This window comes from Orycteropus afer, unplaced genomic scaffold (genome assembly GCF_000298275.1).
Source record: "Orycteropus afer afer isolate SDZICR_OR568_19922 unplaced genomic scaffold, OryAfe1.0 scaffold00261, whole genome shotgun sequence".
NCBI classification, from domain to species: Eukaryota; Metazoa; Chordata; class Mammalia; order Tubulidentata; family Orycteropodidae; genus Orycteropus; species Orycteropus afer.
The window spans coordinates 352,009-364,183 of record NW_006921848.1 but is presented as its reverse complement, the minus strand read 5'-3'; the positions used below and the strand labels follow the sequence as shown (position 1 = coordinate 364,183).

General features: G+C 52.4%; 1 protein-coding gene across 1 annotated transcript; it reads left to right on the top strand.

Annotated features, from left to right (window-relative positions):
* Positions 1–804: 804 nt before the first annotated feature.
* On the top strand, positions 805–11,634 carry STAT6 (signal transducer and activator of transcription 6). Its single transcript, XM_007950009.2, has 21 exons — positions 805–920; positions 2,091–2,229; positions 2,511–2,594; positions 3,027–3,165; positions 3,291–3,343; positions 3,512–3,660; positions 4,425–4,556; positions 4,673–4,861; positions 5,191–5,278; positions 5,433–5,555; positions 6,465–6,557; positions 6,914–7,120; positions 8,325–8,419; positions 8,516–8,652; positions 8,986–9,132; positions 9,325–9,388; positions 9,492–9,602; positions 9,798–9,887; positions 11,076–11,141; positions 11,228–11,356; positions 11,445–11,634. Exons 1-21 carry the CDS (start codon positions 805–807, stop codon positions 11,632–11,634), a joined length of 2,541 nt encoding a protein of 846 aa, XP_007948200.1.
* Positions 11,635–12,175: the final 541 nt, after the last annotated feature.

The following is a 12,175-nucleotide window of genomic DNA, read 5'->3' as shown; positions in this document are numbered from 1 at the left end:
GTGTGGTGCTATGGTGCTGAACAGGTTTCAGTAGTGCATCCATACTAAAACAGACGAGGAAGAAAAACCTGGTGATCTACTGAAAATCAGCCAATGGACCACAATTATATGTTGTGAATACAGTCCCCATGAGTTGGGGGCCGATTCAACAGTGGTCAACAACAATATTATCACTCTGTTGTCTTCCTCATCTAGCTTGGTGGTTTGCAAAATCTCTTGGAGCCCAGGAATATTATTGAGGGGTTTTTCCAAGGATGCCTTTGGGGTCAGAAGGTGGGAAGAGAGACATTGAAGCAATAAAGTTCCAAGCTTTCCACACTTGCTTTCCAATTTTATATCTTTTATACAGTTGGGACTCCACAGATTAAAAATTGTCTAGTTGTCAAAAGTTTGGGAAGTTCTGCTTTCATCTGACCCTTGTAGTTTATAGATGAAGAGGCCAAGGCTCCCAGAGAGGAAGTAACTTGCTCACAGAACCAGAGCCAGGTCTAGAGCTGGAAACCAAATCCTCTGTCTTCTCTGGGGGAGTTCTTTCCACACTGCCCTGTTCCCCTTGTCTTCCCACCCCTCTGAGAAGAGCTCAGCTCAGCCCACCACCACTGCCCCAGTGAACAACTCTGAAGGTGCTACCCTATCTCAGGCATTGATTAAGGATGTGTCTGGTTTGAGGAGATCTGGCTGTGAATGGTAGTGGAGGTGGCTCCTGGGAGGGCTTCCTCAGAAGACAGTCTGAATGAGTTTCTCAGCCACCTCTCAGAGAGTGGCCTTGTTTCTTTCCTCCAGGTACCCTCCAAACCCCAGATCATGTCTTTGTGGGATCTGGTCTCCAAGACGCCCCCAGAAAAACTGCAACGGCTGTATGTCGACTTTCCCCAACACCTGCGGCACCTCCTGGGTGACTGGCTGGAGAACCAGCCCTGGTGAGTTCCCCAGATCCTCCTGCCCCACCTCCTTGGTTTCTTCCCCTTTACCCACCCAATTCAGGATTCAGGACCCATTGTTCCACAGGAGCTCTGGTGGCGTAGTGCCTAAGGCATTTGACTGCTAACCAGAAAGTTGGTGGTTCAAACCCACAGCCACTCTGCAGAAGGAAGACTGGGTAATCTACTTCCGTAGTGATGTTGTTGTTGTTATGTGCCATGGAGTCAGACCCGACTCAAAGCGACCTCCTTGGGTTTCCGAGGCAGTGTCACTGAGGAAGTAGATTGCCCAACCTTCCTTCCGAGGAGTGGCTGGTGGATTTGAAGCTTCAGCCTTCTGGTTAGCAGTCAAATGCCTTAGGCATTACCACCTGGGAAACCCAAGGAGGGGTCTCTATGAGTCGGAATTGACTCAAGGGCAGTGAGTTTGATTTTTGGTTTTTTGGATTCCACATGTGGTGCAGAGACTTAGAGGGTGGTCCGTGTCTCCTCAAGACCAGACCACCTGTGTTGACACACGGAGTTCCCGGCCTCTTGACCCCCTTGTTGTTGTTGTTGTTATGTGCCGTTGAGTCGGACCGACTCATAGCGACCCTATCTTGGATTTCCTAGGCAGTATCACTACAGAGGGAGCTCCGGTAGCATAGTGGCTAAGACACTTGCCTGCTAACCAGACGGCTGGCGGTTCAAACCCACCAGCCACTCCTCGGAAGGAAGGTTGGGCAATCCTACTTCCGTAGTGATACTGCCTCGGAAACCCAAGGAGGGGTCGCTATGAGTCAGGTTTGACTCGACGGCACATAACAACAACAACAACAACATCACTACAGAAGTAGTAGATTGCCCAATCTTCCTTCCGTGGAGTGGCTGGTGAGTTTGAACTGCCAGCCTTCTGGTTAGCAGTCAAATGCCTTAGGCACTATGCTACCAGAGCTCCCAGACCCCCTAAGTAGGCCAAGCCAAAAAGGAGAGAGGTCAGGGCTGGGGCAAGGGCACTTCCTGTAACAGCTGGAAAATGGGGGAACAAGAGGCAAGGATGAGTGCACCAAAGGTCTAGAAGGAGAATAAGAAGGGAAAGAAGCCTTGGAGATGTTTGCTGTGGGGTGGAGGGTCCAGAGAGCTGCAGAAGCCCTGGTCTGAGTGGAGCAGCCTCACCCTGATTTCCTGCAGGGAGTTCCTGATCGGCTCTGATGCTTTCTGTTGCAAAATGGCCAGCGCCCTACTCTCAGCCACTGTCCAGCGCCTTCAGGCCTCGGCTGCAGAGCAGGGGGAGGAGAGCACCATCATGCAACACATCAGCACCCTGGAGGTGGAAGCAGGAGGGGAGGGGACAAGGCTGGGCTGGGGTGGGGCCTGGGTGGAGCTGAGTGATGGGAGAGCCTTGGATGCTGGAAGAAAATTGGTCTTCCTGTGATTCACTATTAGCTAGCATGCAAATTAGATTTTAAAAGCATGCGAGCACATGAAAACTTCTGGAGTCTACAATTACGTGTCCTTTCAGTGTATGTGTGAATGAGGAGTGGGGAGGTGCTGGGTATGAAGGAAGGCATGGGTCAGAGTTAAGCCTAACTCTGCTTCCTGCCCTCACAGAGCATATACCAGAGGGATCCCTTGAAGCTGGTGGCCACATTTAGACAAATACTTCAGGGGGAGAAAAAAGCTGTAATGGAACAGGTATTGTGATACCCCACTCCCCAACCCAACTCAACTCCCTGAGGCTTCAGCTTGAACCCTGAGAAACCAGAAAATTATTTGAATCTCTGGAAAGGTTCGGTGTTCCAGATCTAAGAGAACCAAAGGAGGTTCCTAGGGTCAGCATGAACTCCAAGCCAACTCAGGGAAGTTTCAAATGAGGGATTAAACGTAGTAAGGCCTGAGGAGGACAGAGCAAGGGGTGAGGAACTGATTCCACCAGAAGGAGAGCTGTCTGATCCCCAGGGGACCCCAAAAGGTCAGAAAGAGCTGCCAAAGGGGAGAGGGGAGCCAGACAAGTGATGTTTCCCTTTCTGCAGAGCATGGTGGAGTGTACCCCTTCAGGGAGTGGAGGCTAGGTGTTGAGGGATGGACAGAATGTCTCACTTCTTGGCATCTGTCCTTCCTGTGCAGTTCCACCATCTGCCAATGCCTTTCCACTGGAAGCAGGAAGAACTCAAGTTTAACACAGCTCTGCAGAAGCTGCAGCACCGACTGGGGGAGATCCACCTTCTCCAAGAAGCCCGGCAGCAGGGGGCTGAGGCTGGCCAAGGTGGGAGCCAGGATCTGGAACCCCAGAAGTATTCTGGAGAGTGTGTGGGAGTAATCCCACCTTGGACCTGAGCCCTAACTGAAACTCACTTTTTCTTCACCCCTAATTTCTATCCCCATCCTCAGTGTCTCTGCACAGCTTGATAGAAGCACCTGCCAATGGGACCAGGCAACAGGAGGTGAGTAATGGACTGAGAGGTGGAGCCTGAGCTCAAAGTGCAGCTGGAGGAATGGAGGTTAGACCTCCAAGAGGCAAGAGGCATGGGGTGAGAAAAAGAACCCTATCCTCCAGTGCTGGGTGAGGAGGCCCTTGCTTGACCTTGGCTTAGGCCTCTCCCTGCCTACAGGCCCTGCCCACGTTGCTGCAGGAGTCTGTGGGGGAGCTGGAGGTGGCCCAGGCCCTGGTACTGAAGAGGATCCAGATTTGGAAACGGCAGCAGCAGCTGGCCGGGAATGGTGCACCCTTTGAAGAGAGCCTGGCTCCACTACAGGAGAGGTTGGGGCAGGGCTGATGGGGAAGGGGGATTGACAGGGGGTAGGCACCTGCTGTCCCTGCAGGTATGAGAGAGACAAAGCTAGGCAGGAGTGTCTTGGAGTGGGCCAAAACTCAGAGAAACCAGTTCCAGCAGGACAGGTGCACACCACTGTGTGGGTTCTGTCCCATACAAGTGCGCCTGGCCAGGGGGACCCAAGTGGGACTAATCCAACCCATGCTTTTCTCTTCAAGTCCTGAGTCCAGAGGAATGGGAGCCTTTTTCTATTTGGTCTGTTGGGTGGGTGGTTATTGTGTGTTGTCGAGTTGATTCCAACTCGTTACAACTCCATGTGACTGGCCCAGAGGTTTTTTTGGCTATAATCTTTATGGAAGCAGATTGCCAGGTCTTCTTCCCTTGGAGCAGCTAGATGGGTTTGAACTGCCAACTTTTCAGTTAGCAGCCAAGTGATTAATCATTGTCCCACCAGGGCTTCTTTATTGAATGGGTGCACCTTCCAATTTGTGTAAAAGCATTATACAGTATTATATGTGCTGGCAGTTGCCCTAGTACCAGAACCCTGGTGAGAGACAGCTGGGTTTCCCCAGCTGGCCAGGGTACTGAGAATGAGCTCAGGGTTCCTTTAGCCCAGGTGCCTTGTGGGCACCCACTGCTCACCCTTCCCCTCTACCAATACTGTCCTGCTTTCCTGGGTGTAGGGGAAGAGGGTCTGGGTTTAAGCAGGCAGTCTAAATCCTGTGCTCCCTAACCCCTGTCCTGGCCCCAGGTGTGAAAGCCTGGTGGACATTTATTCCCAGTTGCAGCAGGAAGTGGGGGCGGCTGGTGGGGAGCTTGAGCCTAAGATCCGAGCTTTGCTGATCAGCCGGCTGGATGAAATCCTGCGAACCCTTGTTACCAGGTATGCCTCAGGAGCTCCCAGCCTGGCCTACTGCAGACGCCCCTGAAGGAAGTTGTGGGGAGGGTACCAAAAGTGAGCCAGCCTCTAATTTCTTGTGTTCTCTTCACTCCTCTTAGCTCTTTCCTGGTGGAGAAGCAGCCCCCCCAGGTTCTGAAGACTCAGACCAAGTTCCAGGCTGGGGTCACATTTCTGCTGGGCCTGAGGTTCCTGGGGGCCCCAGTCAAGCCCCCGCTGGTCAGGGCTGACATGGTGACTGAGAAGCAGGCCAGGGAGCTGATCATGCCCCAGGGGCCCAGCACTGGAGTGTAAGCCAGGGCTAGGGACTAGGGAAGGCCTATTGGTGTGATGAAGGCCAGAGGTGTCTGAGGGGCTGGCACCAGAAAGGTGGGGTGATAGGGAGAGAGCCATGGGGAGTGGGACCCTGAGTGATCAAGGCAGAGGAAAAGGAGGGAACCACCCAGGGGCTGGAATGGGGTGGGGGCATCATGATTTGGCCAAGATGGGGACTCCTCTTTTAAGAAGTCAAGGTGGGGGATGGAGATTTGTGGCTAATGACAGCCACCAATGGACTCAGGCTCCTCACTTTCATGGGCCCAACTGGGATGCGCTCGCTCACTCTGGTCTCCCCTGGCAGAGAGAGCAGTGGGGAGATCATCAACAACACAGTGTCCCTGGAGAACAGCATCCCTGGGAACTGCTGCTCTGCCCTGTTCAAGAACCTGGTGAGGGGCTTCAGGGTACAGTGGGCGAGAAGGATGTGCCAGGAGCCTTAGGCTATGGGACTGTTCTGGGAGAGGGTGCTGGTGCTGGGGGACCCAGGAGAAGCTGTCTCTGCCCTCACCCTTGATTTCCATCACCGACCCCCCCGCCTCCCAGCTTTTGAAGAAAATCAAGCGGTGTGAGCGCAAGGGCACGGAGTCCGTCACTGAGGAGAAATGTGCTGTGCTTTTCTCCACCAGCTTCACACTCGGCCCCAACAAACTTCCCATCCAGCTCCAGGTGAACTGAGGCCCTAGTCCTGCTTCCAACTGGGACCCCAGGTGCCCCTCCAGCCACACACTGGGGCCTTGAGCCCGTAACCTTTCTAACTGCCCCTGCCCCATGTGTCTGGGATTCTCAAACCCTGGGGCTAGGAAGAAAGACTTGGAAATCTGCTTCTGTCAAGATTACAGCCAAGAATATCTTATGGAACAGTCACACATGGGGTCACCATGAGCCAGAATTGACTCCTCACAATGGGTTTTCTTGGTTCTGTTGTTATTTTTGAGCCAAGGTGAGCAGGAAGGGGTGAGAGCATATGCCTGGGAAGAATACTCTATAGCACTCATTCAGTGCTTTTTATAGACCAAGGCACTGTTTTAAGTGATACCTACACCCTGGTGGCTGAGTGTTCAGCTGCTAAGCCAAAAGTTTGGCGGTTCGAACCCACCCAGTAGCTCTGGGGGAGAAAAACCTGGTGATCTGCTCCCATGAAGATTACAGCCTGAAAAAGCCTATGGGGAAGTTCTGTTCTGCTCACTGTGAGTCAAAATTGACTCAATGGCACACAACAACAACAGCACACGTACACTTAGGTTTTCACAATAACATTATGAGTTAGTTGCTATTACTAGCCTCATTTTATAGATAAGGGACACAGAGAGTAAGTAATTCGCCCAAGGTGGTACAGCTCCTAGGTGTCAGAGCTAGTATATGAAACCCGGAAATCTGGCTTCCTGGGATTGACTCATATCTACTTCTGTACAGTAAGGCCCTAGCTGAGCCTCAGCAAGGGTTTAATAACATACCCTAAGCTTTTAACTATGTCACGCAAGTCCGATAACTTCCCTACACACTCAGAACCAGCCCCCTGAGGAAACCTCTTACCCCAGTTAGAAGAACCCCCCCCCCCCCATTCATCTTCTTCAGGCCCTATCTCTGCCCCTGGTGGTCATCGTCCATGGCAACCAAGACAACAATGCCAAAGCCACCATCCTGTGGGACAATGCCTTCTCTGAGATGGTAAGGAAAGACCCAAAGTGGGGGGACAGGGCAGAATGTGTTTTAACATGGAAGGCACAGCCTAAGAGAGCACCTGTGCTGCTGAAGGGCAGCAGGTATATAAAGATAGATGCCACCTTGACCCTTTCTCATGGGCCTGCTTTTGTCCTCCTTCTGACATCTTTTCATCCCAGTCTTGATGATTATCATGTCATAGCACCATAAAACCATCATTGAAAAGGCACTGTCTTTGTGAATGAATGAGGGGGATAATGCTGGGAGGGATGAGATCTGAGGGAGTGGAAGGGATGAGGGCTGCTCTAAAGAAGAATGGGGGTGACAGCCTGAGATGCCCTCTCCTTTCCCCTCCACCCCAGGAGCGTGTGCCCTTTGTGGTGGCTGAGCGGGTGCCCTGGGAGAAGATGTGTGAAACTCTGAACCTCAAGTTCATGGCTGAGGTGGGGACCAACCGGGGACTACTCCCAGAGCACTTCCTCTTCTTGGCCCAGAAGATCTTCAATGACAACAGCCTCAGTATGGAGGCCTTCCAGCACCGTTCTGTGTCCTGGTCACAGTTCAACAAGGTCATTCTCCTGTCCTTCAAACTTCCCACCCTCCTGCTTCTCATCCCAGAGTACTTAGGCCTTCCCACTCTCCACTCAGCGTGACCCCTGGGATCTTCACTGTGCTCTGTCATGGCCAGCAGGGAGGCTTTGGTTATGGCCCAGGCAGGCAGATGCCTCAGATCTGAGGGCCAGCCCAGAGGGCACTCTCTCCAGTATCCCTCAGGTTTTGGGAGACCCTCTGTCCTCCCTCTTCACCATTGGCTTACATGCCTCTCCCAGATTGTAAACACAGCTCTGATTCAAAATAACTTTGGCCTGTTGGGAAAATAGTTCAATCCAGGCTGGAATTCCACAGGGATATGTGGAATAATAATAGCTACCATGCATTAACAGCTTACTATATGCCAGGCACTGTGCTTAACATTTTGTGTATGTAATCTTATGTAGTCCTCCCAACATCCCTTTGAGGCAGGTACTATTATCCCGTTTTACAGATGAGGAACCTGATGCTCAGAGGGGTTTAAGTAGTTTGTCCATGGTCTCACAGCAGGTGAGTGGCATGGCTGGGATGGAACCTCATATTCCTGACTCTTGCTTTCAACTACTGTATTTGACTGCCTCCAAAACAGGGTGACCCAGGACTGGGTGGGTTACAAGAACAGGGGGAAATGGAGATCTGGGTGTCTTAGTGGCAACCAGCTGGATAAATGGCAGACATGTATTGCTCCCTTAGAAAAAAAAAAAAAGAAGAAAGAAAAGCCACATGATCAGAAGATGGGTTAGTAAAGGGAGCATGACCCTCACACCTGGCAAGTCGCCTTCCCTGGACTCCACCTCAACCAGGCCTCCTTAAGGAGGTAGTGTAGCATAATGGTTTTAAGGGGCTCTGGTGCCAGATCACCTGGGGTCAAATCCTGGCTCGGCTTCTCACCAGTTGTGTGGACCTGGGCAAACTATTTAACTTCTCTGTGTTTCTGTAGTAAGATGGGATAGTACCTACGTTCATAGGCTTGTAAAGGTCAGATCTATTAATTATGGAAAGGGCTTGGAATAGTGCCTGGCATACAATAAGCTTGAGTGTTAGCCATTACCATGAATAAGGTGTCAGGGTGTCAGTTTGGTTCCTGAACCCTGTGACTGTTGCATAGGTACTCAAGTATGCAATACATATACCTCACCCCCCAACCCCTGCACACACGTTCCTCCTCTCCTCCACACACAGGAGATCCTGCTGGGTCGTGGCTTCACCTTTTGGCAGTGGTTCGACGGTGTCCTAGACCTCACCAAACGCTGTCTCCGGAGCTACTGGTCAGACAGGTGAGTCCTTGCCCCAGGTGGCCCGGGCAGCTGTATCTCCAGCTCCCTCTCCACCCCCAGTGTCCCCATCCCCATGCTCTTCTTCATCCTGGCCAGGCTGATCATTGGCTTCATCAGCAAACAGTACGTCACTAGCCTTCTTCTCAATGAGCCTGATGGGACTTTCCTCCTCCGCTTCAGTGACTCAGAGATCGGGGGCATCACCATTGCCCATGTCATCCGGGGCCAGGATGGTGAGGTCACCCCAGCCAATCCTCTACCTCTGTGCTTGTGCCTTCTGGGGTTTCTTCTGGGGAGACATCTCCTAGCCTTCCTTGATGTCAACCCTGACCTTCAGGAAATTCTCCCTTAGGCCCAACTTCTCTTCTTCCTTCTGTGGTCCCAACTTCCATCTTCTCACTGTGAGCTCTGTGTGAATGGAGATGAGTGAGTGTCCCTCCCTCAGGACTCCCATTCTGGGGGCCTCTCTCCCTTGTCTTGATAGATTGAGAATGAGTTCTGTGGTGGGGCATGGGAGGGGAAGAACATCTGGACAGAGGGACCCAGAGTCTCAATTCCTGTTGTAGGCTCCCCACAGATAGAGAACATCCAGCCTTTCTCAGCCAAAGACCTGTCCATCCGCTCACTGGGCGACCGAATCCGGGACCTTGCTCAACTCAAAAACCTCTACCCCAAGAAACCCAAGGATGAGGCTTTCCGGAGCCACTACAAACGTGAGCTGGAGCTGGCAGTGCTACCTCCTTCCTGTCACCTGCTTCCTCTCTCCTTGACTGTCATCCTTAACTTCCCTCCTTATCTTCTTAGTCCAGCTTCTCCTGGCCTCGTATCCACCATGCACACCTTCTCTATCTCCCTTCCTTCCTACCTCCAAACACTCCATGTCTGTCCTTTCGTCCCCACAATAGCTGAACAGATGGGCAAAGATGGCAGGGGTTATGTCCCAGCGACCATAAAGATGACTGTGGAAAGGTGAGTGTGATGTCATGGGTGGTGAGTGGGGCTTGGAGGCTTGCACTTATCTGTAAGAAGAGGTGGTAACATCAGGCACATGTGCTTTGTGTCCACTTTCCAGGGACCAGCCACTCCCCACCCCAGAGCCCCAGATGCCCGCCATGGTGTCCACCTATGATCTTGGGATGGCCCCTGATTCCTCCATGAACATGCAGCTTGGCTCGGATATAGTGTAAGGAGCTTGAGAGACAAGAGTAGGGCTGGTCTGTGCAGACGGGATTTCAGCGTGGGCAGCCAGGAGAGCTGGCATTGGGGCCTGGAGCAGGGAGTTTTCCTTTCCTTGAAAGGGATTCCCCTTCCATAGGATGGGCTGGGGGGAGAGCCCGGAAGAAGGGCTGGCATCAGAAGGTGTGCTTTCTTTCCCCAGGCCCCCGGTATACCCACCACATTCTCACTCTATCCCGTCATATCAAGCCCTTTCCCCAGAATTGGTCAATGTGTTGCCAGCCTTCCAGGAGTAAGTCAGGGGTGGTGGTGGCGGTGGGGAGGAAGTACCCTTCTGTGTGTGTGTGTGTGGGGGGGCACTTGCATTTGTTAGGGAAGCTCCTCTATGAGAAAGGGCAGCAAATGCCACACTCCTTGTCTCTTCTGGCCCCGCCACTGAGGCAGTAGTGGTTAAGACTGCTGGGTTTGAATTCCAACTCTGCCTCACTTAAGAACTTTGGGCAATTATTTAACCTCTGGGGCCTCAACTGTAAAATGAGGGCTAATAATGACTACCTTATAGGGTTATTGTACAGGTCAAGTGAGTTAGTTATATGTGTAAAGCTGAGCAGAGCACCTGGCTTCTAGCAAGGGCTGTTTAAGTGTTAGTAGTATTACCTCTCCTTCCCTTGAAATCCAGTGTCACTCATCTGCTGTCTTGATTTTATTCATCTGTTTGGCCTCAAAGTGGCCTAGATGCTTGTGTCCCTTAAGCAACACCTAGGTGCTTATTAACACCTGTTGTTGTTGTTAGGTGCCATCGAGTTGATTTTGACTCAGGGACCACATTTTGACAGAGTAGAACTGCCCCATAGAACTTTCTATACTGTAATCTTTATAGGAATGGATTGCCAGGTCTTTCTCCCTCTGGGTGGCTTCGAACTGCCAACGTTTCAGTTTGCAGCTGAGTGCTCAACCAGTGCACCACTAGGGCTTGTTTGTTAACTCTTCACTGACTGCCTTTGAGTCAATTCTGACTCATAGTGACTCCTATTGGGTTTCCAAGCCCGTAAATCTTTACGGAAGCAGATTTCATCTTCTTTCTTCCACCGAACAGGTGGTGGGTTTGAATACCCACCTTTTGGTTAGCAGCCAGCTGCCTTAACCACTCCACCACCAGAGTTCCTTTATATTAACTCTTAGTCAAGACTTAATATCTCCTCCACCGGGAGTTGAAATGGGGGTGGGGATTGGTGGGCTTAGAACATTAGAGGTTAGCTAATCCAACTCCCCCACACCACCTCCCGTTTTACAGATAAGAAGCCTTGAACTCAGACCCTAGAAATCTTGCTTGCTCAAGGCCATGCAGTTAGTGAAATATTAAGTCAGGACAGGGAGCCAGAACTTGTTTCTTCACACTGTGGTCTTAACCCTGCCCTTGCAACACGCTGCCCTTGCCCAGCCTGCCTTCCTTTGATGGTGCCCTCTTTTCTGCTTCCAGGCCTCACCTGCAGATGCCGCCCAGCCTGGGTCAGATGAGCCTATCCTTTGACCAACCTCACCCTCAGTGAGTGACAAACCCCTCCTAACCACGTGTTTGCTAGTCTTTCCCAATCTCACCCCCTCACCTATCTCCTGTCCTGGTCCTGGCAGGGGTTTGCTGCCGTGCCAGCCTCGGGAGCATGCTGTGCCCACCCCTGAGCCCCTGCTCTGCTCAGATGTGGCCATGGCGGAAGAGAGCTGCCTGAGCCAGCAGGTGGGAGGGTTCCCTCAGGGAACTTGGTGAGTATTAGCCTGGGGTTGTTGCTGGGTGGGGCTAGAGGATGGGACTCATGCCTGCCCAACTGCATCTCCCCCTTCCTCCTTGCAGGGTCGGTGAAGACATGTTCCCTCCCCTGCTGCCTCCCACTGAACAGGACCTCACCAAGCTGCTCCTAGAGGGACAAGGGGAGTCAGGGGGAACACCTTTGGGAGCCCAACCTCTCCTGCAGCCTTCCCCCTACGGGCAGTCTGGAATCTCACTGTCCCATCTGGACCTAAGGACCAACCCCAGTTGGTGATCCAGCTGGAGAGGGAGCCCAGAGAGACAGCTCTTGTACTCCCATGGACCTGCTCCGGACACCTGCCCATGCTCCTGCCAAGTGGCAGATGGGGAGGGTGCCCTCCTACCCCCACCTAGTCCCTGGTCAGGAAGAAAAGACTTTACCAGAAGAATGTACTGTGTTGGGCTGATCCACTCCTTCCCTCCCACTCCTACACATATGTACCCCTGGCCCACCCCTTCTAGAACAGGAAGGGAAGTTCAGGCTTCAAAGTGAGACATGCACCAACACACCTGCAGGCGGCTGCACATGCAGTGCACACATACAGCTCTCCGTGGAAGCTGGGATTGAGCCGGAGGGCGGCAGGACAGGAGCACAGGTTAGGGCATGAGTGCTCCTCCGTCCACTCCAAGCCAGGGCCCAGGACACATGCGTAGAAACATGCAATGACATGCACTGGTTTGCACTAAATGTTGGGAATGGAGTGGATGGGTCAGGGTGCCAGTTCCCAGAGAAAAGAGGTGACAGTTCAGGGCCCCTAGTTGGGAGCTCTGGTGGC